General features: G+C 61.4%; 1 protein-coding gene across 1 annotated transcript; it reads left to right on the top strand.

Moving 5' to 3' along the window:
- Window positions 1–1,010: 1,010 nt before the first annotated feature.
- On the top strand, window positions 1,011–23,618 carry HOOK2 (hook microtubule tethering protein 2). Its single transcript, XM_050925092.1, has 22 exons — window positions 1,011–1,133; window positions 4,788–4,873; window positions 5,292–5,364; window positions 5,862–5,912; window positions 7,309–7,441; window positions 7,914–7,981; window positions 8,182–8,244; window positions 8,436–8,516; window positions 10,952–11,100; window positions 11,375–11,515; window positions 12,296–12,497; window positions 12,692–12,802; window positions 13,021–13,108; window positions 15,221–15,290; window positions 16,069–16,206; window positions 16,406–16,493; window positions 18,404–18,438; window positions 18,640–18,722; window positions 18,965–19,068; window positions 20,349–20,456; window positions 21,598–21,669; window positions 21,900–23,618. Exons 1-22 carry the CDS (start codon window positions 1,023–1,025, stop codon window positions 22,065–22,067), a joined length of 2,223 nt encoding a protein of 740 aa, XP_050781049.1. The 5' UTR covers window positions 1,011–1,022; the 3' UTR covers window positions 22,068–23,618.
- Window positions 23,619–25,466: the final 1,848 nt, after the last annotated feature.

Genomic DNA, 25,466 nt, shown 5'->3' with positions numbered 1-25,466 from the left:
GACAAATTGGAGGATTGGGCCAAAAGAAACCTGATGAGGTTCAACAAGGACAAGAGCAGAGTCCTGCACTTAGGACAGAAGAATCCCATGCACTGCTACAGACTAGGGACTGAATGGCCAGGCAGCACTTCTGCAGAAAAGGACCTGGGGGTTACAGTGGATGAGAAGCTGGATAGGAGTCAGCAGTGGGCCCTTGTTGCCAAGAAGGCTAATGGCATTTTGGGTTGTATAAGTAGGGGCATTGCTAGCAGATTGAGGGATGTGATCATTCCCCTCTATTTGACATTGGTGAGGCCTCATCTGGAGTACTGTGTCCAGTTTTGGGCCCCACACTACAAAAAGGATGTGGAAAAATTGGAGCAAGTCCAGCGGAGGGCAACAGAAATGATTAGGGGGCTGGAGCACATGACTTAGGAGGAGAGGCTGAGAGAACTGGGATTGTTTAGTCTGCAGAAGAGAAGAACGAGGTGGGATTTGACAGCTGCTTTCAACTACCTGAAGGGGGTGGGGGTTCCAATGGGGAAGGACCCTGGCTGTTCTCAGTGGTGGCAGATGACAGAACAAGGAGCAATGGTCTCAAGTTGCAGTGGGGGAGCTCTAGGCTGGATATTAGGAAAAGCTGTTTCCCTAGGAGGGTGGTGAAGCACTGGAATGGGTTCCCTAGGGTGGTGGTGGAATCTTCTTCCTTAGAGGTTTTTAAGGTCAGGCTTGACAAAGCCCTGGCTGGGGTGATTTAGTTGGTGTTGCTCCTGTTTTGAGCAGGGGGTGGGACCAGATCCCTCCTGAGGTCCCTGCCAGCCCTGCTAATCTCTGATTCCATGATAGATAGTCCCCTCTAATGGCCAGCAAAGAGACCATAGAGAACAGCCCTCCCCGTCCCTAGAAGGTCCTTTCGCCATAGAGACGCCCAGCCCTGCGCTATGCTAGAGCGCCGCCTGCCCGGGCTAAAGATGTCGGCTGTGGGCGGAGGAGATGACGTGTGCCAGGCGGGGTCGCTCTAGGCGGGGAGGGTCCCGGTGTCTATGGTGCTGGCGGACCGAGGCGCTCGGCGGCCGGATCGTGCCTGGCCCCGGGGGGCGGCGGGAGCCATGAGCCTGGACAAGGCCGAGCTGTGCGGCTCCCTGCTCACCTGGGTGAGGGCGGGGCGGGGGACCCCTGGGTGGGGGCGGGGGGGCGTTGGCCCCAGGCTGGGGGGGACCCCTGGGTGGGGGCAGGGGGGGCGTTGGCCCCAGGCTGGGGGGGGGGACCCCTGGTTGGGGGCAGGGGGGGCGTTGGCCCCAGGCTGGGGGGGGGACCCCTGGTTGGGGGGCAGGGGGGGCGTTGGCCCCAGGCTGGGGGGGACCCCTGGGTGGGGGCAGGGGGGCGTTGGCCCCAGGCTGGGGGGGACCCCTGGGTGGGGGCAGGGGGGCGTTGGTCCCAGGCTGGGGGGGATCCCTGGGTGGGGGCAGGGGGGCGTTGGTCCCAGGCTGGGGGGGACCCCTGGGTGGGGGCAGGGGGGCGTTGCCTCCAGGCTGGGGCAGGACCCTTGGGTGGAGGGGGGAAGGTTGTTGGGCCCCAGGCTGGGGCGCGACCCTTGGGTGGGGGTGGGGGAGGTTTTTGGCCCCAGGCTATGGGGGGACCCCTGGGGGGAGGGGGGAGGCTGTTGCCCCCAGGCTGTGGGGGTTGGGGAGGTGACTGGGTTGTGGGGGGGTTGGGGAGCTGGGAATGGGAGGCTGCCCGTGGTTATGGCTGTGCCCTCTCTGTCAGTCGGGGGGGGCTAACCCTGAGCAGTTCCACCCCCCATCGCCCCCTTTTTGCCTGCCCTGGGTGCTCTGGGTCTGTGCTGGCTGCCTCCATGAGCTGGGTCTCCTCCAGCCCCCTGCTCTCTGCTATGGGCCATGCCCTCCTACACAGCCCCCTCTTGTGCACACGTTCATACCCCTCTTCCCCCCCCCCAATCCACCCTGCCCCTCTGAGTGTCACAGCCAAGTTCCAGTCCTGTGGGGTGCCCCCCTGTGTAGGTTGAGAGGGGAGTCTATATGCTCAACCCCCCCCGAATCCCTCCAGACCCAGACATCCCATTCCTCCCTTAGAGCCCTAGTGCTGCCCGGGGAGCGCAGCCGCTTAGGAAGCTGCTGTTGGGGAAGATTTGGGATGGGAGGTGTCTGAGAGGGTTGTGGGGTGGGGTGAACAGGCCAACAACTGACCCTTCCCGTCCCATCCCCTAGCGGGCAGAACAGGGGAACTCAGCACAGGGCTGCAGGAAGAAGATGCCATGGTGCTGTGAGCTTCCCCCCGCAGCGGTGTCCTGGCTAATACCTCTGGTGGCAAGACAAGCAGGGGTGACTTGTACCAGAGAGGGATGGGGAGAAGATGACCCAGCCTGACCAGGATTCAGCCCTTCCCGTGTCTCTGCCCAGCCCTGCCAGGGAGGATTATGGAGCTGAGAGCTCAAAGCTGCCCCAGTCAAGTACTGTGTTTTGGGAAAACCCGGCAGACCTGCTCGGGGCGCTGGGAGCTCATGGCTGAACCAGGGCAGGTGCTGAGCTCCTTGTTGCTGGGGAGATCTGGCCCCGGGGACTCTGCTGCCTGGGGCTTGTGTGTTCTGTGCTTCTCCCCCACCTTAGAGTCACGGATCCATGGGTCAGGGCAGTACTTTTAAAGGGTCGCTTGGCGTGCTCCTGTCAGCGGGCCAGGCCCCCAAGGGTCCCACGCTTCCTTCAGCGCGTGCGATGGGGCCTTCTCGGCTCCGAGACGGAGCCCCTGGGCTGCAGCCCTCCTGCTTCTCCCCCTTGTCTGCCTCCTGCAGACCTGTGCCAGGTTCACACGTTCCACCTGCCAGTTCAGTCGTTTACCGGATCCTCCCCTGAGCTGGGGCGGCTCCAGCCAGACCTTTCCCAACCCACTGGTACCGTCCTGGGCAGTTACGCAGCACTAATGCCTTCGGCTCTGCCCTGAGAGCAGCCTTTTAACGCCCCTCCCCGGTAGCACTGCCTGCGCGAGCCTGTCACTGCCCTGCACTGCGCTCATAAAACCACTGCAGAAACGTCCCGGCAACGGTTAGCTCCTCGGTGCAGGGGAGTCTGCTCCTGGCGATGTGCTAGGAGCTGTACACATCACGCCCTGATCTCGGTGTGTCCGTAGGCCATGCCGTGATAACCCCGTTAACTAATGACCGCACCGCAGTAGCAGGGCAGTTAATTTGCCTGGGGCTGGGGGGAGTCTTGCTGTAGTGCTAGGTTGGGGAATGGGGTATGACGCCCTTTAGAGGGTCGGGGACTGGCTGGCTCAGGGGGTGGGGAATGGGGTATGGGGCTGCTGCCCTCTAGGGGGCACTGGCTCTGATCTGACCCCAGGGAGTGGGGAATGGGGTATGGGGGCGCTGGGTCTGATGCAGCTCCAGGGCGAGGGGGCTGGCTGGCTCGGGGTGGGGAATGAGATATGGGGCTGTTGCCCTCTAGGGGGCACTGGCTCTGATCCGGCCCCAGGGTGAGGGGGCTGGCTGGCTCAGGGGCTCTGGAATGGGACACGGGGGCTTCCCCCCTCCGGGGCATTGATTCTGAGCTGTTGGGGGTGGGGAGACGACAGAAAATCCCTCCAGCTGATGACTGCTTGGTGGCCCCTCTATGAAACGATTTGCTGGGTCTCAGCCTGTCTCCCCCAGGCTGAGAACCCCCCCAGCATGGCTGAAGTTCATGGGGGCGGTCACTGTTGTGAGGCTGTGGGGTCAGCAGAGACCCTGGGCTGGAGGAGTGGGAGTTGGGGGGGGGATCCTCTGGGGATGGGCAAAGGTGTGGGCGGGGTGTGGGGGTAGGGGTGAAGGGGAGCCATTCATAGTACTCGAGCCTGCAAGGGACTGTTAGATGCCTCCTGCCTTGTTTGGGGGGTGGGGGGAGGCTGGAAGTTAGATCCCTCCAGCACCCCCCCCCCAAAGCGGGAGGGGGCCTCAGGGAAGCATCTGGAACAGGTGGCTAGAAACTGAAGCCGGGTCCCAGGCCGGAGTGGGGTCTCTCTAGGGGGCTGGGGGTAGGTTTAAGGGAGACTGTGCTGCATGCAGAGAGAGAGAGAGGCGCTGGCTAGAGCGAACGTCCTGTCGCCGCGCTGAAGTGAAATCCTACTCGGCTGGTGGCGTAGCAGCTGGTTCCTTCTTAGTTTGGGGTGCCGGCTTTCTAGAGTGCAGGGGGGCAGATGGAGGGGAGGACTTCAGTGCCTGGGTTAATGGGGGGGTGGCTGGTCCCATCCTCGGCCCAGCGTCATCCGGGGGAGGCTGTAACTCTGGGCTTGCGGCCCCAGCAGGAACCTCCTTGCCTGTGCTGCGTTCTGGAGAGGGTGGGTCTGTGCCCCACGGCTTGGAAGGCCAGTTCTGGGGGGTAGGATGTGGGCACGGCCGGCCCGCGGGGAGGGTGAGCGACTAGGATCTGGATGCGTCTCTGGGTGACACCTGAGCCTGGCTATGGGGCCTTCCCCCTCTAGGGAGCGCTGGCTCTGAACCCACCTGAGGGTGGGGGTGCTGGCTGGCTGCCCTGGGGGTGGGGGAGTTCCCTGTGTCTCCCCGAACCGTCAGCCCCATAGACTGCTCCTGCTCTGGGGTGTTCCCTGGTGGGTGGGGCTGCGTGACAAGCTCCTGCCTTGGCTAGCAGCTGGCGCCAGCAGGATGAATCCAGAGATCCCAGGTTCAATTGTCAGTGCCGGCCGCTTGCCCGGCATGCGGGGTTACCCCTGCTGGGTCTCGGGGTGGCTTTTCCTGTCCCCCGCAAATCCTGTTCATTCCCTGCCTCGCTGAGCCGCCTCTGTGTCCCCCTCCCCAGCTGCAGACCTTCCGCGTCCCCTCTCCGTGCTGTACCTACCAGGATCTGACCAGCGGGGTCCCCATTGCCCAGGTCCTGCACAGGATGTAAGTACCGGCCTGCAGCCCCCAGAGACGAGCTAGGGTAGGTGGCAGGGCTGACAGGGGGGCTGTCCTGCTGGGGGCTAGACTGGGGCTCATCCCTCTCTGACCAGACCCGGAGGCTACTGGGCTTGGATCTCTGGTGCTTTGGGCTTCCAGGGCGGGGGGGCAGAGGGAATGGGAGAGGATTTCGGAGCAAGGGGCCTGTAGGGAAGACAGTGGAGCTGACAGGAAGCCCCCCTGCCCCTTGTCCCAGCAAGATTCCAGATCCCTGCCTGCGGCCGGCCCGCCCTGGGTGTGGGCAGCCAGCAGGGAAATCGGATCCTGCCCCGAGGTGGCAGCTGCTCCAGTCGGGCCAGGAATTCCATCCCATTCTGCGCCCTCCCCCCAATTCTGCCCTGCCCTGTCCCCTCCTTCCTTTCAGAGACTCCTCTTGGTTCAATGAGACCTGGCTGCTGCGGATCAAAGACGACACCAGCGACAACTGGAGGCTCAAGGTAACCGGCTCCCGTAAAATGGGGATGGGGGGGAGAGTTTTAAACCATCTCTTCACCCCCCACACACCCCCAATTGCGAAGGCCCTGACATCCTCTCAAGCAGGGCCGGGTGTGGACAGTCCCAGTCTGGTCACGTTTCCCCGGGACTGTAGAATCTAGGGGGCAGGAGGTTGCCATGGGGTGGGGGAGCTGAAGCCTCTCCCCACTCTGCAACTTCCCAACTGGCTGGTCCCATCCTCTTTGGGGGCTTGGCTGCCCCCCCACCCTGCTTACGAGCCAGCCGTGGTGCTGCCTCCTGCCCTCCGCAGTCGAGCGCCCACCCTGCAGCTCCCCTGCCACGCGCCGGTCTGGTCTGGCAGCTGCCTGAGCTGGGTCGTAGGTTCTCAGCCCTGTCCCCAGGGAGATCAGCGTCAGCCCAGCCGGGGGGTGGGGTTGGGGGGGTCCTGTCTGGATCCGGTGCGTGTGGCAGTCAAACCCTGCAGCGCTCTCTCTTCCAGGTGAGCAACCTGAAAAAGATCCTGCAGAGCGTGCTGGAGTACTGCCAAGATGTGAGTGGCCCCCTCTCTGGAGAGGGAAGGGGAGTGGCAGCTATTAGGTGTCCTACGGTAGCACCTCCTGGGCGCAGCTGAGATCAGCCCCCTGCCCTGCAGAGCTCATGAGCTAGAGCCCACAGGATGGATGGGGAAACTGAGGCACACAGGGACAGCAACTTGCCCACGGTCCGTGGCAGAGCTGGGACTAGACTCATAGACTCTAGGACTGGAAGGGACCTCGAGAGGTCATCGAGTCCAGTCCCCTGCCCTCATGGCGGGACCAAATATTGTCTAGACCCTCCCTGATAGACATTTATCTAACCTACTCTTAAATATCTCCAGAGATGGAGATTCCACAACCTCCCTAGGCAATCTATTCCAGTGTTTAACCACCCTGACAGTTAGGAACTTTTTCCTAATGTCCAGCCTAAATCTCCCTTACTGCAGTTTAAGCCCATTGCTTCTTGTTCTATCGTTGGAGGCTAAGGTGAACAAGTTTTCTCCCTCCTCCTGATGACACCCTTTTAGATACCTGAAAACTGCTATCATGTCCCCTCTCAGTCTTCTCTTTTCCAAACTAAACAAACCCAATTCCTTCAGCCTTCCTTCATAGGTCATGTTCTCAAGACCTTTAATCATTCTTGTTGCTCTTCTCTGGACCCTCTCCAATTTCTCCATATCTTTCTTGAACTGCGGTGCCCAGAACTGGACACAATACTCCAGCTGAGGCCTAACCAGCGCAGAGTAAAGCGGAAGAATGACTTCTCGTGTCTTGTTTACAACACACCTGTTAATGCATCCCAGAATCACGTTTGCTTTTTTTGCAACAGTATCACACTGTTGACTCATATTTCGCTTGTGGTCCACTATGACCCCTAGATCTCTTTCTGCCATACTCCTTCCTAGACAGTCTCTTCCCAATCTGTATGTGTGAAACTGATTGTTCCTTCCTAAGTGGAGCACTTTGCATTTGTCTTTATTGAACTTCATCCTGTTTACCTCAGACCATTTCTCCAATTTGTCCAGATCATTTTGAATTTTGACCCTGTCCTCCAAAGCAGTTGCAATCCCTCCCAGTTTGGTATCATCTGCAAACTTAATAAGCGTACTTTCTGTGCCAACATCTAAGTCGTTGATGAAGATATTGAACAGAGCCGGTCCCAGAACAGAACCCCGGTGTCCTGATTCCTAGCCCATGCCCTGTGCACTAGACCACACTGCCCTTTCTGAGGGGGTGGGCGGGAGGTGGCCTCCTTCCGATGGTGCCCTCACTCTCCCTGTATGTCACCCCAGTCCGGTGGGTCTGTGCACCAACCCCCTTGGGCGCCAGCTCCAGCAGGTAGGGAAGAGGGGCAGGGAGTATCTCTGGGTCCCCCCGCTACCTCCGCAGAACCCTCCATCTCTCCCCCAGGTCTTGGGTCACCAGATCTCAGAGCGCCACCTGCCCGACGTCAACCTGATCGGGGAGTTCTCGGACACCTCGGAGCTGGGCAAGCTGCTGCAGCTGGTGCTGGGGTGTGCCATCAGCTGTGAGAAGAAGCAAGGTGTGAGACTAGGGGGCGGGGGGGCTTGGCTCAGTGTGGGGGAGAGGCAGATGGTTACTCCCTGCCCGGGGGTGGGGTCTCTCCATGTGCTCTGGTGCATGTGATTTTTGGAAGGTGCCATTCTGGGGTCCCTAAAAAGCGTGGCTAGTGCAGGGGAGGAGATCAAAAAAAAAAAAAATCCTTCCTCCCCTCCCTGCAGCACAGGGATCCCTCTGTGGAATTAGCCTGGAGGCTGCTGCTCTGTGCCTCCTGCCCACGGCCCCTGGCACAGAGGCCTCTGATGTTGGCATCTGTGCCATGTGGGTTGGGTGCCCATGCTGCATGGGGTGGGGCTGGCATCGTGCCCCCGGGGTGGGGTTCGGCCCCCATGCTGTGCAGGGGGAGTGGGGTTCATGCTGGAGGGAGGGGCAGGTGTTGGAGGGGTAGGTGGAAGAGGGGCAGGGACTCAGCGGCTGCCCTCCCTCTGTCCCAGAGCACATCCAGCAGATCATGACCTTGGAGGAGTCCGTCCAGCACGTGGTTATGGCGGCCATTCAGGAGGTGAGCTGGGGCCGGCTCGGGGGTGGGACACGGTGGGCTCTATGGGGCCGGCTGGGGGGAGAGGAGTTGCCTCTCTGGGGCTGGTGCTCATAGGAATGAGACTGATGCCATTGGTGCTCCTCACTCCCGACTCGCAGCCCTCCCGGCTCTGTGCTGGCCCATCTGCTTCCTGAGCATCCGTAACCTTTTCTCTCCTGCAGCTGATGACCAAGGACCCACTGGACACGCTGGCCTCTGAGACGTACGGCAACTTCGATAGCCAGGTACCATGCCTCTGTTTCCCCACCCGTAAAAGAAGGGAGAATTCTGGGACTGTGGCCGAGACTTGCCAGGAGGGAGGGTGGAGTGTCTCTGGCTCCAGGGCTCCTGATTCCCCCCGCAGGGTGGGAAAGGTGCCGTGCTGGGATCTGTCTGTGTGATCCCCTTCTCTGATGTCTCCCCCTCTGTCCTGCAGTCCCGGAAGTACTATTTCCTCAGCGAGGACCTGGAGGAGCCGGACGACATGCGGCAGCGCTGCCAGGAACTGGAGCAACAGGTGGGCTCCTCGCCAGCTTGACTCGGGGCTGGGGGCAGCCAGAGTTAATCTCGCCCAGCTCGGGCCTGGGGGGTGACTAGCCGGCTTCCAAAGGACCCTGGGCAACACAGCTGTGTCTCGGCCCAGCCCACAGCTGCTCTCTTGCCTCCAGAGTGTTGAGTCTCCAGCTCAAGCTGTAGGGGCTCCGGGCGTCCCCGGTTTGATCCCTGCTGCAGCAGCTGTCGTGTGGGTCCGAGGAATCCGCCCACCCCCCTGATGGTCCCGTCTGTGCTCTCTGGGTGTCTCCTCTCCGGCTGGCTTGTGGTTGCAGTGTGTCCGCTCCGGGGCTGCGTGGTGTGTGGGCCTCTGCATCTCTCCCCTCCCGAGTGATGTAGCTCTGCCACTGGGTAGGTTTTGGGAGGAGTGGGGCGGGTTATCAGTCTGGCGTGGTGTAAATGGGATTCGTCAGGACCCCTGCATTCTCTGTACGGCTGGGCCCTGTTGTGTTTGATGCTGTACATGCATTGAGCAGCTGTCACTGCTCAATCTCCGTAGCCGAGCAAAGGGTGGGGGGAATGGAAGGACTGCTCTTCCTGCTTCGGAGGGGGGAAACTGAGGCAGAGAGGAAATTACTCCAATAGGGAGGCAGTAGCAGAGCAAGGAATCGAACCCAGGCCTTCTGGTGGGGTGCCCTCAGCACAGATTGCCCAGCTGGGTCCTGTTGTTTGGCTCTGTCGCTGAGCAGCTGTGCAACCCTGGCCATCTCCCTGGCCCTTGGGGGTCCAACATGGCTACCACAGAGCCAGGCAAGGGGTAGCAAGTGGCCGGACCGGAGAGACCCGGTATTAGCAGCAATATGGCAATCAGGCTCTTGTTTACCTGCACCTCCTGTTGTGAGAATGGATCCGCAGTGATATGAAGGCAGCAAACTGTACTGGGGGGAGAAGGAAACTAAACTCTGTGCTGTGTACGCCTCCTGCAGCAAGGAGTTCCCCAGGTAGCTGAGCCTCTGTAGCCATCCTCAGCCGTGTGTGCGCACAGAGGGGGCGGGAAGAGTCTGACTCCAGAATGAAGAGGGCTCCTGGCTGGCACTAAAGCCCCTGACGCTAACCAGGTGGAGACACGATACCAGGATAGCTGGGGGGAATCCTCGCTCCCCGGTTGCAGGGGGTCGGGGTGGGTTTCCGCTTCGGATGCCCATGTAGCAAGAGCTCCCCCTCCTTGCGGTGCGAAGCACAACCGCCCGCTCTCCATAAACCGCCCCCTTTGCTCCCGCAAGGTGCTTATACATCCCTGGAGACGTGGTTCCCCTGCGGGAAGGTGAGTTCGCCGTTCGCCCCCACCCCTCTCTCTCCCCCTGCGGTAACAGAGCTACTGACACAGCTGTGCAGCCCGTCGTGTTCGCTTTCTCTGCATGAGCATGCGTGTCGTGGAACTGACGAATGCCAGCGGCTCAACACGGCCTGGCACGGCTCACTCACCTACTCACACTCTGACAGCGCTCGTGGGCACATCTCTGTACCCCAGACTGGGCCCCTCTCCGCAAAGCCTGGGGGGTCGACGTCTCTAGAAGCGTATTGCTGAATTATGGGGGGGCTTCCAAGGAAGGGGCCTGGAATTATCTGAGGCCTGGGAAAACTCTCTGTGGGAAGAGCGGGCTGCTCCTCCGTGATGAGATGCAGTAAGGGGGGGCTGTGACAAATCTAATTTAAAATGACTGGGGTAGAGGAGGGAGGTGGAGAGCGTCTGGTCTCCCTTCTCCGGCAGCACCGGCCTGATGGGCTGCTCAGGTTTGAATTGACGGCCTTCCAGTTTCACGGCTCAACAGAAAGATTCACTTTCCCAGTCGTTGGCCTGTGGAACTCACTGCCACATGATGGCATTGAGGCTGAGAGCCAGTCAGAAGAGGGGCCTGGATGCGTGTGTGTCTAGCAAGGGTAGCCGGAGTTAGACCAGACAGTGCCACTGCTCCCTAGCTGTAGATGACATCCAGTATCTGGGCTTCACCTGTGCCGGGCAGCCTGCCATGTCCTCTGCCCTGGGCGTGACCCCCTGGAGAGCTGTGACCCTGCCCTAAAAGGGTGGGAGTCCCTTGATTCTGTATCGTCCCCATCCCTTCTTTTCACAGGGGTACAGCCCACCCCACCTTGAGTCAAAGACTTAACTCAGACGCCAGGCTCAGGGGAGTTCTGACTCCCTTGGCAGAGCCGGTAATGGGGAGCCTTATCCTCCCCCGGAGTCTACTCGTGTGGGTGCCCAGAGTTCCCTCCCCAGCCCTGGGTGGTCTCGGAGAAGCCCTTTCTGGAGCCCTGTTCACGCTAGTGCACAGAGCATGGGGTGGGCGGAAGCAACTGGCTCTGGGACACACCGAGTCCAAAGGTTGGGGTGCGGAGGGGGGCCGAGGGGTGTCTCCTGGTCCCTGCCCGGGGGTTCTGACTCCCTCTCCCGGCCTGCAGATCTCCGTGCTGGTGGAAGAGAAGAACACCCTGACCCTGGAGAACAAGACCCTGAAAGAGCAGAAGAACCTGCTGGAGTTAGATACCGGCAGCAAGAAGCTGCTGCTGCTGCAGGCTCAGATCACGCAGCTGCAGGAGGAGACCTTCAGGTGGGGGTAGCGGGGAGTAGTGTCGAGGGGCTGACGTGGGAGCCAGGGCTCCTGGGTTCGGTTCCTGGCTCGGGGGGGGAGTGGGGCCTAAGGATTAGAGCTAGGAGCCAGGGCTCCTGGGTTTGGTTCCCGGCTTGGGGAGTGGGGCCTAGGGGTTAGAGCTGGGAGCCAGGGCTCCTGGGTTCGCTTCCCGGCTCGGGGGGGGAGTGGGGCCTAGGGGTTAGAGCTGGGGGCTGGGTTTGGGGTCTCAGCTGGGGCTGCCCACCCCGTGCAGGCTGGAGAGCGGGAAGGAGGACTTCCGCACACGCTGTGAGGATCTGGAGAGGGAGGTGCAGGAGCTGCAGCATCGGAACGAGGAGCTGAGCAGCCTGGCCGAGGAGGCCCAGGCCCTGAAGGACGAGATGGACGTGCTGAGGTGAGAGCCCTGGGTCTGATGGGATTCCCACCCCCACACCTGCCCAGCAGGTGGGTAACCACAGCACCCTAAGACTCAGGTGGGAGGTAACCCTCATGCCCCAGGGCAAGGGTTAGGCAGGAAGTCTCCCCTGCGTGGGATTCTGACACAATCGCACTGGTTAAGGGCATGTTCTCTCCTCTTTTCCTGCTCCCTGTGTGTGCACAGGGCACTCCACATTGAGGATAAGAGCCTACTACTGCTAGCTACTGGAGGAACCCCTCTAGCTCTGGTGGGAGCAGCTGGGTTTCTGGTGCTAGGGAGTCTTAGCTGGATTCCCCGCTCAGCAGATGGGGCTAGAGGTGCGGCTGGCCCACTAGGCGAGGCTGGGCTCCGTGCCCTCAGGTTGGGTTTGCTGGCCTTGGGCCCAGCAGCTGTTCAAACCACCCACGCTCTGGGTGTCCCTAAATCTCTGGGACAGGGGACGGAGCACCTGAGAATCGCTCTGCTCTTCGTTCCCTCTAAAGTGTCCGGCGCCAGCCGTTGTTGGGAGACAGGCTACCGGGCTAGATGGGCCGTTGGTCTGACCCAGTGTGGCCGTTCTCCCTGGAGTGGAGAGCGTGTTGGGGTCCTTACAGGACTCCTGGGTTCTGGTTCAGGGGGTTACAGCAGGGGGCTCAGCATATGCTTCCCCCGGCCCACTCCCAATGCCCCGGTGATCTGCAGCAGCCGCAGAGGGGCTAGAACTTGCATGTGCCCTGGGGGCCGGGCTGACAGCCGAGCTCCTCCCGCCCCCGGCAGGCACTCCTCGGACAAGGTGGGCAAGCTGGAGGCCGCGGTGGACGCCTACAAGAAGAAGCTGGAGGACCTGGGCGACCTGCGGCGGCAGGTGCGGCTCCTGGAGGAGCGGAACACGGTCTACATGCAGCGCACCTGCGAGCTGGAGGAGGAGCTGCGCAAAGCCAACGCTGTCCGCTCCCAGCTGGAGACCCACAAGAGACAGGTGGGCGGCAGGGCTGGGGCTCCCTGGGCGGAGTGGGGCAGCCTGGTGTCTCCAGCAGCGGTTCTCCTCTTCCTCACTTCTCTGTGGAGTGCGAGGGGGGTTTCCCTGATCTGCTGGCGTCCCATCCTGGGAGGCACCTCAGTCTGCGCTCCGGAGCAGCGGCCGCGGTGAATCCTGTCCCTGTCGCCCCACAGGTGCGCGAGCTGCACAGCAAACACTCCGAGGAGGCCTTGAAGGCCGAGAAGTGGCAGTTTGAGTTCAAGAACCTCCAGGAGAAGTTCGAGGCGCTGGTGAAGGAGAAGGAGGTGAGGCGGGATCTAGTGGTTAAAGGGGGACCGGAGTGTGTGGCGGGGTGGGAAGCTGGGAGTTGGAATTCCCAGTATCCCCAGCTCTGGGAGGAGACTGGCATGTAGCGGTTAGAGCCGACCGCCCGGGCATGGTGAGTCCCAGGTTGGGAGCGAGGCGATCCTGCTCTCTGCCTGTGTGAAGGGTTCTGCTGACCCCCAGCTGCTCCCCCCCGCAGCGCCTGATGGAGGAGCGACACTCCCTCCGCGAGGCCAACGAGGAGCTGAGATGTGCCCAAGTGCAGCAGACGTGCCTGAGCCAAGCAGGTGGGTGCAGCTGTGTTGGAATAGGAACCATCTGGGGCTGTGGGGGGACTTGGGGGTGGGAGTAGTGGCTGCATCTCCTGCTGCAGTTGCCCCTCTCCTGCCTGACCTGAAGCAGGGAGAGGACAGACTTCAGCACTGAAACGTAACGACTGTTTGTGCCAGCACCTGAATGAGATGTTGGTTCACACCTCTCGGAGCTGGTTCAGGCTCTCTGCAGACTCAGGCAGCCATCCCTGCACTGGGGCTTCTTCAGGCTTCCCTTGAAGCTCTAAGTGCTGGGAAACGCTCAGAAGTTGCCTCTGTTTGGGGGCGGGGGGAGGCTCAAACTTTTGGGGATCTGGCTCCTGCCACCCAGGGTCTGACTTTTTTCTGAGGTGCTGAGCACCCGCAACCACGTGATGCTTCAAAAGCTGTAAAACCTCTTGCTCTAACTGCAGCTCGACCCAAACCCGCTGTCCCAGGGACTCGCTGTAATTCAGAGCCCTTACAAACAGGCCCAGAGCTGGAGACGCAGCTACCAGCCCCGGGCTGATCTAACCTCAGGCAATTAGCTGAGATCAGGAATAACGCCAAGGACAGTCAAGGCCTTGATTAGAACCTGCGTTTCCACCACGTGACTCAGCTCCACACCCTAGGCCAGGAATCTGCACCGCCAACAAGCCCAGAATCTCGTGGTTTTTTTTTTTCTTTCCCTTCCTCCTCGACTACAAGCTGCCTTGTCATCCACAAAGTCACAGCAGCTTTACTCTCGGCAGCTTATCAGCTGATGGGAGGCGAGTGGTAACCAGCAGGGCACACCTGCCTCGATTAGCTCCTTAGCACGGCCTGTTCCCGCTGGGAACGTTCCAAGTCCTGTTTGTCGGCTGGGTGCGAGGCCCTGGAGAATGGAATTCGAGCCGGCTCCTTGTTGGAAGTGTCTGTTGTGGGGCTGGTCAAACTTTTTTGGTCACTTTTTTTTTTTTTTTTAATTGGTGGAGAAGGGGAATTTGGGTGACATGCACCTGCTTTCCGGGGGAAAATTGTGTATTTCAGTCCAAAGAGGCGGATTGGCTGTGCTGCCGCCATGGTGCCTTGTGGGAGTTGAAGTTTGGTTTCCTCAGGTCCTTGTTCTCCTCTATGGGCTGAGCTCCTTGGTAGAACTACATTTCCCATGATGCACCTACCTGCCCGCTCCGTGAGGCGAGATCAGGGTGCGTCATGGGAGAGTGGGCCAGCTGCAGAACCTGGCCCAGAGAGAAGAATGAAGACCTGTAGGTCTAGTTCTGTTTCCTTATTTTCCTCCATGGGCTGGGCTCCCCAGGCAGCCTACTTCTCCCGTGATGCACCACAGTCTCACCTCATGGGGGCAGGTGGGGGACATGCAGTCCCATCAGGGAGCCTGTCCCGAATGATAGAACAAGACACCTGAACTACGAGTCCCATGAGACACTGCAGCAGCACTTCTCAATCTGAAATATTTTGGCCAAAACCCCTGAAATCTTCAATCTGTTTTAGTTGAAACTCTCCCCCCGACCCCCCATTTTCTGACCAACTCTAATTCGTTGGTTATTTTGTAACTGATACAGAATCTGTGGAACTCATTGCTACAAGATATTGAATCCAAGAACTTGGGTAGTGTGGGGCAGAGTTCATGCACCCTTATTGGCTATTACACAGGCTGTATCCCATTGCTAACCGAGCCCCCCCCATGCTACCGCACGTAAACTAAGTTGGCGGGAGCGGCGGAGGGACACTAGAAAAGAGACCCTGCCTTACATAAGCAAGATATTCATAACTCTCCGCTGGGGGAGTTCCTTTCCTCTCTCTTTCCTCCCTGGCCCCTGTTGCAGATAATGGCCGGCCACGTCCTAGGCTCAACTTTCTCCCACCAAATGGGGGGCGTTGTTCCAGCTCCATCAATGGCGTGAACACTCAGAAATCTCTGTCTGTGTCACGAGCCCAGAGCAGGAGGCTGCCAGTTGTGACCCTAGCGTGGGATCTCTGCGTTCCTAGTCCCGGCTAGGGGGCAGAGGAGAATTCCCCCACCCCACCCCCGTGCTTGGGGCTAGTAGAGATCTGCCAAGTCAGGGCTGGTCTCTGCTCCTCCATACACCCCCACCCATCCTCTTGCAGATGCCTTGCTGGATGGAACCTCTTCTCCCATGGACAACCTGGCTGCTGAGATCTTGCCAACTGAACTCAAGTAGGCTCCCGCCCTGCAGCTGTCGGGCTAGAGGAGTGTGGCATGTGTTGGCACCTCTAGACCACCGTAACCGGGGGGAGGATGGGGGCGGGGGTTCTGTCAAGCCCTCGGTGTGTTGCATTTGCAGAATCTCGCTAGTCCCCTTTGAGGGGAGGATCTCTGCTGCTGATCTTCAGCCGCACGAGCTGTTCCCAGCTGTCTGCGCGGCCGGGAGTGAAGGGGTGAAATTCCTCGGGGCGGTGACTTTCTTTCCCCTGGAGGGGGGCAACGCCCGCCTGGCCCGGGCGCACTATCCCTGCCCGGCTGCGCAGGGTAACTCCCAGGACCCCGGCCGGGGGGCAAGCGTCTGCTCTTAGCACGGCTGCACCTCCCACCTTAGCGAAGGGTCGCCCAGCCTGCCCCAGGGCCAGCTGTGAAGAGCCACACGCGTCCCCCACCCAGCCCATCTACCACCCCCCTGGTTGCTAGGGTGTCCCCAAGACTCTGTCTGGTGCTGCAGAGGCCTGCGAGTAGCCAAAGGGCGGCTTGTAGATGCCCCAATGACAAGCCACAGCCCTGGGGGACTCCAGGTTCCAGCATGCAATGCTGCAGCTCAATCCAAGCTGGTGATTGGCTCTTGGTTTGAGACCCAGTGTTGCATGCTGGGATTTGTGGTCCCCCAGGGGCTGCACCTGTGCCCCAGGCTGCGGCAGGGGCATTGGCTGGAAGACGGCCTCCCTGGGCTAGCTGTGTGGGGGGCCCCCAGGCTATCTGACCTCACCCCTCTCCCTGACCCCAGGGAGACCATCGTGCGCCTGCAGCATGAGAACAAGATGCTGTGCATGCAGGAGTCGACGTACCAGGGGCAGCTGGCCGAACTGCAGGGGCAGCTGGAGGAATCCAACCGCACCAAGAACCGGCTGGAAACCCAGCAGAGGTAATGGGATGGGGGGGCAGGGCAGAGGCTGCTAATCTAAGGAGGCTGAGACCTCCCCCAAACTTATCTTACCTGAGACACCCTTGGCTTCCCCCAGCCAGCTAAAGGGGGTGGGAGCCTCAGCCCATGGAGGGTCCCAGTCGTGCCATCCACTGCCCCCTCTCAGGCAGCCTCCTCTCCCTTCTTCCTCCCTCTCCAGGTTGCACCAGCAGCAGATCTCGGAGCTGAAGGCCCAGGTGGAGGAGCTCCAGAAGGCCCTGCAGGAGCAGGGCACCAAGACGGAGGATGTGAGTCTAGCTGAGGACGGACTATACGTGGCCTTCCCTGACCTCTGCCCCATCACCCTGCAGCCCTGAGCCGCCTCCTGGAAGCAGATTCTGGACTGGCAGTGCCAAGCCATGCACCCTTGGGCCCTGCCACAGAGCAGAAAGATTCCCTCTCCTGTGACTGATCGGTTTTTGTCCCCCTTGATCCATCCCTTTCCCTTACCAAAGCCACGGGAGCAGCTAACGGCTCGTTCTGTCCAGCCCGGGGTATGTGGGCGTGTCACGGGGGGCTGCACCCCTCCCCACGTGGGCGCCTGGCCGAATGTGAGAACTTGGAATGAGGTCTCCTGCGTTTCTTCCACCCTGGCTAGAGGCTGCCGAGTGCACCTGCCGTAGCTTGCCACCCTATGCATTGGGTTTGGGAGGTGGGGGAAAGGGTGCCCTTGGGTTTGAGCGTCTGGGTGTGGTCTGCCCCACAGCAGTGTGGGGGCTGGGGTGAGGATGGAGATCTGTGCATGGTGGGGGAAGAGGTGGCTGGAATGGGGTCCATCCTCTCCTGATTTCTCATTCTTGGGAAGGGAACTCCAGGGCCGCCCAGAGGATTCAGGGGGCCTGGGACAAAGCAATATCAGGGGCCCCTTCCTTTTAAAAAAAAGGTTGCAATACTATAGAATATTATATTCTTGTGGGGGACCCTGCGGGGCCCAGGGCCTGGGGCAAATTGTCCCACTTGCGCCCCCCCCCCCCCGGGCAGCCTTGGGGAACCCACTATACTCTTGGGATCCCCTGTAGTGGGGATGGGAGCCCACTTGCTGCTATCCTCCAGCCGCCTCCTCCCCAGGTTCTGCTGCCTGTGTGTGTGAAATCGTCAAATCGATCTCGTGTGCCCCTCGCACCCCAAATCTATGCTGTGATCACGCTAACTCTTTTCTCTCTCCCCCACCCCTCTCTGTCTCACTGGCTGATTATCCCCCTACCCCTCCAGGCCATTGTAAGTACCAACCGGCCCCTCGTTAAAATCCACCTTGCTTCTCCGTGCTCCTTCCTATGGCTTGAGTGAGGGGATGGCGGAGTTTGGGGGCCCGACCCACCACACCTGATCTCCAGGGTGGATGCCCAGCTCTTCCTGAGAGTAGAAGACTGGGCGGCTTATAAGGGGTCTTGAGTTGGGGGACCCCCAAAAATACTGCTAGTTGCTGTCAGAAATCTTAGCTGTTACTCGTAGGCTGTTATTGCTGCTTAGTTCGCTTCCTGGCTTAGTAACCTCCCTTGGGAGATACAGCTTGGTGCAATATACGAGTATCTCGAAAGAGAAGCTGCAGAATATCCCGTGCCTCCAGCCCATTTGGCTACCCATCGGCCTCTGCATGGAGCCGTATTACAAGCCCTGGATTTAGACAGAGGCTGGACAGAACTCCCTCTCCTCCCTTTTTTTTACTAACTTCAATTTTTTTTTGTATCCATTTAACTTTTCCCCATTGCGGGAAACAAGGCGAGGGTGTCGGACCGATTGCGGCCATTGTGATTCGCAAAGCGAAAGCTCGAGAGCACAACTTGTCCACAGGTCCCCAGGAAACCTCCTCCAATCCCGGTCTGACAAGCTCTCAAACCGTGGTTCTCGTGCTTGGCCTGTCAGAGATTTCCTCGTTGGGGGCGGGGTGGATGGTGAATTTGACGTTGACCGGCACAAAATTGACTCCTTCCAGGCCTAGCTATAAATGGAGACACTTTTCTAGACTCAGCTAAGCCCATGATTTGAACGGCTGGGTCCCAGCTCCGTCACAGCCACCCCCCCCCCCCCCGGTTACGTCTGGCTGCCAGCCTCTGCAAACTGGCGTTAAGATGCTATTTCAACAGTTAGCATCTAAACCCCCGGGGTTTTTTTTTGTTTGCGCTGAGCTCTTGATCTTCACCCTCCTCTTCCTCCCTAGTCTTGCCTGCTGAAGAGGAAGCTGGAAGAGCACCTGTAAGTTGGGTTGTTCTGTGAGTACCGCGGGGCGGGGCCTTCAGGGGGTCAGGATTGGGAGCTGTCCACATGGGGTGCTGGGGTGGGTGTCCCGGGTGGGGGCGGAGATCTAGCAGGGGCAAAGTATCCAGGCTGCGAGGCAGATCTGGGGGGCGGGGGGACGCTGGGCACCTGACAGCCCGTGTCTCCTCCCCGCCCCAGGGAGAAGCTGCACCAGGCCCACTCAGAGCTGCAGAAGAAGCGAGAGGACATCGAGGACTTGGAGCCCAAAGTGGACAGCACGAGTATGGGGGCTGGGGGGAGGGGCGAGGCTCTGGTACAGACTGGGGGGGTGGAGAGGGGGATCCGGTTGGGCTGGCCCCTCAGACGCTCCCGCTGGCGCTGTGGCTGTGGCGTGTCCCTAGGGTGTCCCTCCCGGGACTGGGAGCCAGGCGCTCCGGGGGTCTGTGCCTCTGGTTTCCCCACGTGTGTAGGGGTGGAAGGACGCTCCTGTGGACCCCTCCTGACACCCTCCCCCCCCCCCCAGCCGCCAGGAAAATCAACGAGCTGCAGCAGTGTCTGAAGAAGAAGGACGAGGACATGAGGGCCATGGAGGAGCGCTACAAGCGCTACATGGACAAGGCCTGCACAGTGAGCCCCGGGCTGGGGCGGGGCTAGTGGGCTGGGCTGGGGCGGAGCCCCGGGCTGGGGCGGGGCTAGTGGGCTAGGGTGGGTGGAGCCCTGGGCTGGGGCGGGGCTAGTGGGCTGGGCTGGGGCGGAGCCCCGGGCTGGGGCGGGGCTAGTGGGCTGGGCTGGGGCGGAGCCCCAGGCTGGGGCGGGGCTAGTGGGCTAGGGTGGGTGGAGCCCCGGGCTGGGGCGGGGCTAGTGGGCTAGGGTGGGTGGAGCCCCGGGCTGGGGCGGGGCTAGTGGGCTAGGGTGGGTGGAGCCCTGGGCTGGGGCGGGGCTAGTGGGCTGGGCTGGGGCGGAGCCCTGGGCTGGGGCGGGGCTAGTGGGCTGGGCTGGGGCGGAGCCCCAGGCTGGGGCGGGGCTAGTGGGCTAGGGTGGGTGGAGCCCTGGGCTGGGGCGGGGCTAGTGGGCTGGGCTGGGCTGGGACTAGTGGGCTAGGGTGGGTGGAGCCCTGGGCTGGGGCGGGGCTAGTGGGCTAGGGTGGGTGGAGCCCTGGGCTGGGGCAGGGCTAGTGGGCTGGGCTGGGGCGGAGCCCCAGGCTGGGGCGGGGCTAGTGGGCTGGGCTGGGGCAGGGCTAGTGGGCTAGGGTGGGACTAGTGGGCTAGGGTGGGTGGAGCCCTGGGCTGGGGTGGGGCTAATGGGTTGAGGCAGGGCTAGTGGGCTAGTGTGGGGCGGAGCCCTGGGCTGGGCTGGGGTGGAGTTAGTGGGCTGGGGTGGGGTGGGGCGGAGTCCTGTGCTGGGCTGGGACTAGTGGGCTAGGGTGGATGGAGCTCTGGGTTGGGGTAGGGCTAGTGGGCTAGTGTGGCGCGGAGCCCTGGGTTGGGGTAGGGCTAGTGTGGCGCAGAGCCCTGGGCTGGGGCGGGGCTAATGGGGTGGGGTGGGGTTAGTGGGCTGGGGTGGGTTGGGGCAGAGCCCCGGGCTGGAGCAGGGTTAGTGGGTTGGGCTGGGGTGGGACTAGTGGGGTCAGGTGGGGCTAACAGGCTGGGGCGGAGCTCGGGGCTGGGGTGGGACGGCTCCATCCCTTGGGATGCTCCCGAGTGGCCCAAGCCATGGCAGGGCTGGGCCCTGTCACCCCACACCTGCTGGGGCCATGCTCCCCGTACCTCCCCACAAGGCGTGGTGCTCTGGGGGGCCCCTCTGGGTAGCTCTGCAGCACTGACAACCACAGTGGGTGTCCTGCCCTGGCGGGGAGGGGGCAGGGGGATGTCCCCGGTAACACCCCTGACCATATCCCTCCATTCCAGGTCATTAAGACGCTGCACCCCAAGCAGCCGCCGTCCAAGACACCCCCCGAGATCCAGGCCTTAAAGAACCAGCTGCAGGAGAAGGAGGTGAAGATCCATCACCTGGAGGTGAGGCCCTGCCACCAGAGTGGGGAAGTAACTAGCCTGGGGGCCTTCTCCCCCCTGCCCCGGAGCCCTTCTTGGCTGTGCCGGAGGGTGCTGTGCTGTGGGGTTTGTCGCCTTCCTTCCTGGGCCAGGGGAGGACAGAATTTCCTCCGCTGCCCTCACGACGCTTGTAGCTCTGTATCGTGATGAGGGCTGGAATCCAGTCTCATGCTTCAGGGCTTCAGTGGTCATCTGCAGGGGTCAGGAAGGAAACCCCCACCCCTGCCAGGCACATCTGTGTTGTGGCGGACGGGTGGTGGGGAGCGGGTGTTTCCTTCCTCTGAAGCATCAGGGTTTGGCCACAGCTGGAGACTGGTCACCGGTCAGAAGAGTCCAGAAAATCCACTGCCTCGGTGCCTGGCTGGTGGGTCTGGCTCTTCTGGGTAACCAGATCATCCCCCCCATGTTGGATTAGCAGGGAGCTTAGTGGGGTTGGGGTGGGGGGTGTCACCCGCTCTGCAGCGCGGGGCACCTGCGGGGCTCATCTGGGTGTGTCTAATCCATTCCCTGCCACTGCAGGGGCTTGGGCACCCCCCCCATTCCGGCTGCTGAGCCTGGGATACTATGGCCTAATCCCAGTTGCTGGGCTCACTGGGCCAGCCGGGCGGATCTGATCCCAGGTGCGGATGGTCTGGGTCGTGCTAGCTGCTGGCACCAGCCCACTGCCCCGGAAGGACCCTCTGGAGCCTGGGTGGGGCAGCGCCTGGCTCCATTGGTGAGAGAGCCCTCAGGGGGCACTGCCCGGCCCACTAGCAGTGGCTGAGCCTGCCTGGCCGGAGGGAGGGACCCAGTCCCAGGCAGGCGGATATCTATGGCCATGGCCAAACGCCTTCAACCAGCTACTGGATTATCCAGGCAGCCTGTGCTGGGGAATGATAGGGGAAGCCAAGGGACCCCCCTGCCCACATTGCAGCTTCCTCCCCTCCCAAGATCTGAGCTTCCCCCAGGCCCGGCTCTGAGTCGAAGGCCACAGGAGGCCCCCGTGTGGCCTCTGGGACCCAAAGCCAGCGGGGCAGGGGGGGAGTGCCCCATATGCCCAGTCTGAGCCCCAGGGGCCAGCCTGGCTCTGCCTCCGCCCACTAACCTCCCACCTCCGCCCCCCCAGACCAACTTGGAGAAAACAAGATCCCAGCGGGAGCAGGAAGAGAAGCTGATCATCAGTGCCTGGTACAACACGGTGAGTGCAGGGGGTGCGCCAGGCTGCCGGGCATGATGGGGGTGGGGCGGGGCTGGTGCCAGCTTCATCCCACAGCACCTTGGCTGGGCCAGACCCCCTGAGGCGAGCGCTGGTGCAGGGTCGGCGCCCAGCAGCCCATGACTCCTGAGCTCCCAGCAGGCCTCTGTGCCAGGCGGTGCCCAGGGGCCTTCCCGGTGCCCCCCTCTCTGACCGCCCTGCTCCCGTTTCAGGGCATGGCGCTCCACCAGCAAGCCACGGAGCAGCGATCAGCCACCACCAGCAGCGCCCAGTCCTTCCTGGCCCAGCAGCGCCAGGCCACCAACGCCCGCAGGGGGCATCTGGGGCGGACCCAGCCCCTGCTGGCCAAGTATGGAGACAAGCCCCCCCAGCTGCACTGACCGGAGCCCCTCCCACTCCTACTCCCCTCCAGGGCTGTGTGGGATGGCGGAGATCTTGGAACTGGAGCGTCTCGTCCATTGCTGCCCTGTGGCACCCGCCCCCCCGCGGTGCCATCTGCCTCTTACGGTGAGGGGAATGCAGGCAGCAAGGGGCTAATCCTGCCTCTGCCCTCCCTGAGAGATGGGCTACAACGGCCTGCGCTGCCGGGGGGGTGGATCTGCCCGTGATCTTGGGGCGGCTGGAGATGGACCCTGCTGCGAGCCCTCTTGCTACTAGAATGGAGGGGACTGAACAGGGAGGATCAGCCAGAATCCTCCCTACCTCCCTCCTCCCCCCCCTCCCCCCCCACACACACACGCTCCCTGGGCTGGTCCCTTTGAGCACTAGCGTGTGAGCTGATCCCCAGCCCGGGAGGGGGCTGGCATCCCCCCCAGCAGCAGTCATCCCTTCCCTCCCATCTCTGAAAGACCCCCCTGAATTTTAACCCCTTCTTGGCCCCCTCGGCCGAGGCACCCGGCAGTCAGTGGCCGTGGCAGCTGCAGGGGGTGCTGGCTCGTGTTTGGGGCATCCGTGGCGAGACAGCCAAACACTTGGGTGCCGGTGCGGCTGGGGCGTTGAACGCCAGCGCGGTCTCTGCCAGCACCACAGCTCTTGCGCTCAGGGCCAGTCCCATCCCCTGTGGGTGTCGGAAGCTGGGCAGTTCTGCTGCTTGATGCCACCCAGCCAGTGCCCGTGGGTGAGGGGAGATGGCTCGCAGCCTCTGGGCAGGGGTCTGTCCCCTTCATAATTCCCTGCTGGAGCCTCTGACTTGCTGTTGACCAAAATCTGACCTGATTAGCAGCTGTGCCAGCTGCCCCCGTCCCGGGACCTCACGCACCAGGATGGCCCTGCTTCCTTGTCAGTTCCTAGCTGCTGTGGCAGCAGGTGCCACCTGGTCCCAGGCTTCACCTCGGGGATCCAGGGTCCCTGTTTCCCGGGTTCTGCTCCATTCCTTGCCCTTCACCAGAACCCGCCAGCCGGGGCCTGGGCTTAGCCGCTAAAGCTACCGGCAGACCTCCTCTTCAACACTAACCGCCTCTCCCGGCTGCTGGGAGCAAGGCAGGGCCCAGAGTCGGTCACTACAGCCTGTGGCAAACCCAGCCCCCCGTTGTTCCCCTCCGCGGGGGGGTTTCTGCGTCCGTTCTGAGGCTGGGTCTAGCGGTGTCTTTTGGGTTTAAAGTGATCTGTTGTACTTTGCCCTTTGCTCTGTGGGGGTTGATGTGGATTGAGTTTTATTTTTAAGTGGGAGGGGGGCCGGGGGCTGTCCAGATTTTGCTGAGTTCCTCCTCTTTTTCTTCTTTTCATTTTAGAATGTGATTTTAGTCAAACGCTGCTGGGGTTTTAAGGCGCAAGCTGTATATTTTGTAAAACTGTGACGGGAGGAGGGGTTCTGTGGCTCTGGGCCCCGTGTCTTTTATTTTTCTACTCTAGGGCAGCTTGCAATGGTGCACGGGAGCACCTTGGCTCCTGTCCACAATCTTTACACTACCAATAAAGATGCTAGAATCGTTCCTGCTGATCGGCCTCCTGAGACACAACAAGCTCCTGACTGCCCTGACCCCTAGTGTCTGGGAGCAGGTCTCTATGGATTATTAGGTGTATTACGGTAGCCATATGGATTTTTTTTCTGGATGCTATAACTAGGTATATTATGGTAGCACCTGGGAGCCCATCTCCATGGATTATTAGGTGTATTACGGTAGTGCGGCTGCATCCATGTCTTGGATGAAGACCCCATTTTTCACGGGGGCTGTGTATTAGGTGTATTAAGGTAGTGCCTAGGGTCTGAGAGCAGCTCTCCGCGGATTATTAGGTGTAGTACGGTAGAGCCCACAACCCCATAGTGCTACGTGCTACCGTAATCTACCTAATAACTAGTGGCTGGCGCCTGGGAGCCCCAGTCACACAGCAGGGCCCATGGTGTCTGGTGCTGTACAGGGGCAGCCAAAGCCTGTTTCCCTGTCCGGTTGAGGGCTGGGCTGAGATCCCCCAAACTCATCTCTGGGGCAGGCTCTTGGCTGCTGTTAGCTTGGCCTGGCTTGAAACAGGGCATCAAGCTGAGCTCCTTTCCCTGCCCACAGCCCAGCTGGTCACAGGGGCAGTGGTGCTGCAGGTGGATGGGGCTCAACAGAGGGCATTTGCCCCCCGGGTAGTGCTGCCCCCAGTGTGCCACTGGGGGTGGGGGGTGTGCTGTGCCTGGGGACCATTAACCCTCCAATCACCTCTTCCCCAGGAAGCCCTGCCCTCTGCCTCAGGCAATGCCCACTGGGGCCCGTCTCACCCATCCCAGCGCAGGATCTCCAGTGACCCTGGCGGATCAGCTCTTCCCCGGCGCCGTTCAGCCACAGAGCGCCCTGGTCCCCAGGCAGGGTGGATAGCGTTAGCCCCACTCAGCAGCTGGGGAAACAGGTGCCCAGCAGGCCCAGGGCAGAGCTGGGAATGGATCCTCCCTCTGGCTTCTAGTTTCCAGCCTGCAGAGAGAAGAGCAGCCCTCTTCCGCCCATTGGGGTGGGTGCTACCCCTGGGCTTGGGACTTACCAAGTACAACTCCAGGCTGGAGGGACCCCAGGGAGTGCCAGAGGGAAGGGGGTGATCGCCCAGGGCCAAGGGGAGACAAACTTCCTCTCGGGGGGAGCTGACATGTAGTGGCAGGGGCTGCTAGGGCCTGCCAGACTGCCCGCCCCCCCCATGCTGGTGGAGGCAGCAGCTGCCATGCTCTGAGCAGAGCCCCCGGCCCGTGGCCAGCTGCCCAGTTCTCTCCCGCGGGTGCCGCTGGAGGCAGAGGGCGTTGCCTGGAGCAGGGCCTGTGTATTCGTCCACTTCTCCCCCACGGCCCTGGCTGCCCCCCTCCCACTATTGCAGGGACCCCCCACCCATGCCAGGTGTTCTCTGCCCCTATTTGCTCCTTCCACCTCATGGCATAGATTTCCCCCCCCATTCTTCCCTGGGGCTCCTCTGGGATTGTCCCCCAGGCTCTGCCCTCCCCCCTCCGCCCAATTGCTTCTCTTTCTGGTTGGGAGCTAAATCTGAGCGTGAACATGCCAAGCTCCTAGACCCGGGGAGGGGGTGTCAGTGCCTCCCCTCCAGCAGGTGTGAAAATGCCGGATGCAGGACTGGCCCTAAAGCGCTGGCTAGGGCTCCCCATCTCCCCTATCTCCCCCCCCCCTCGACCCCGCTGGGTTTCCCTATCCTTGAAGCATCCTGAAAGTTTGCGAGGTCGCAGCTGGGGCGGTTCAGAGTTGTGGCAGGATCGACCCCAGGCCCGCCCAGGATTCCTCGTAGTGAGGCCTGGGGGGGGTGGGGGGTTAAAACCATCCATCCATGCTGGAGGTATCCACTGGGGGGCAGCACCCCTGGGC

This window comes from Gopherus flavomarginatus, chromosome 16, assembly GCF_025201925.1.
Source record: "Gopherus flavomarginatus isolate rGopFla2 chromosome 16, rGopFla2.mat.asm, whole genome shotgun sequence".
Classification (NCBI taxonomy): Eukaryota; Metazoa; Chordata; order Testudines; family Testudinidae; genus Gopherus; species Gopherus flavomarginatus.
This window is presented reverse-complemented; position numbering and strand designations above follow the sequence as displayed.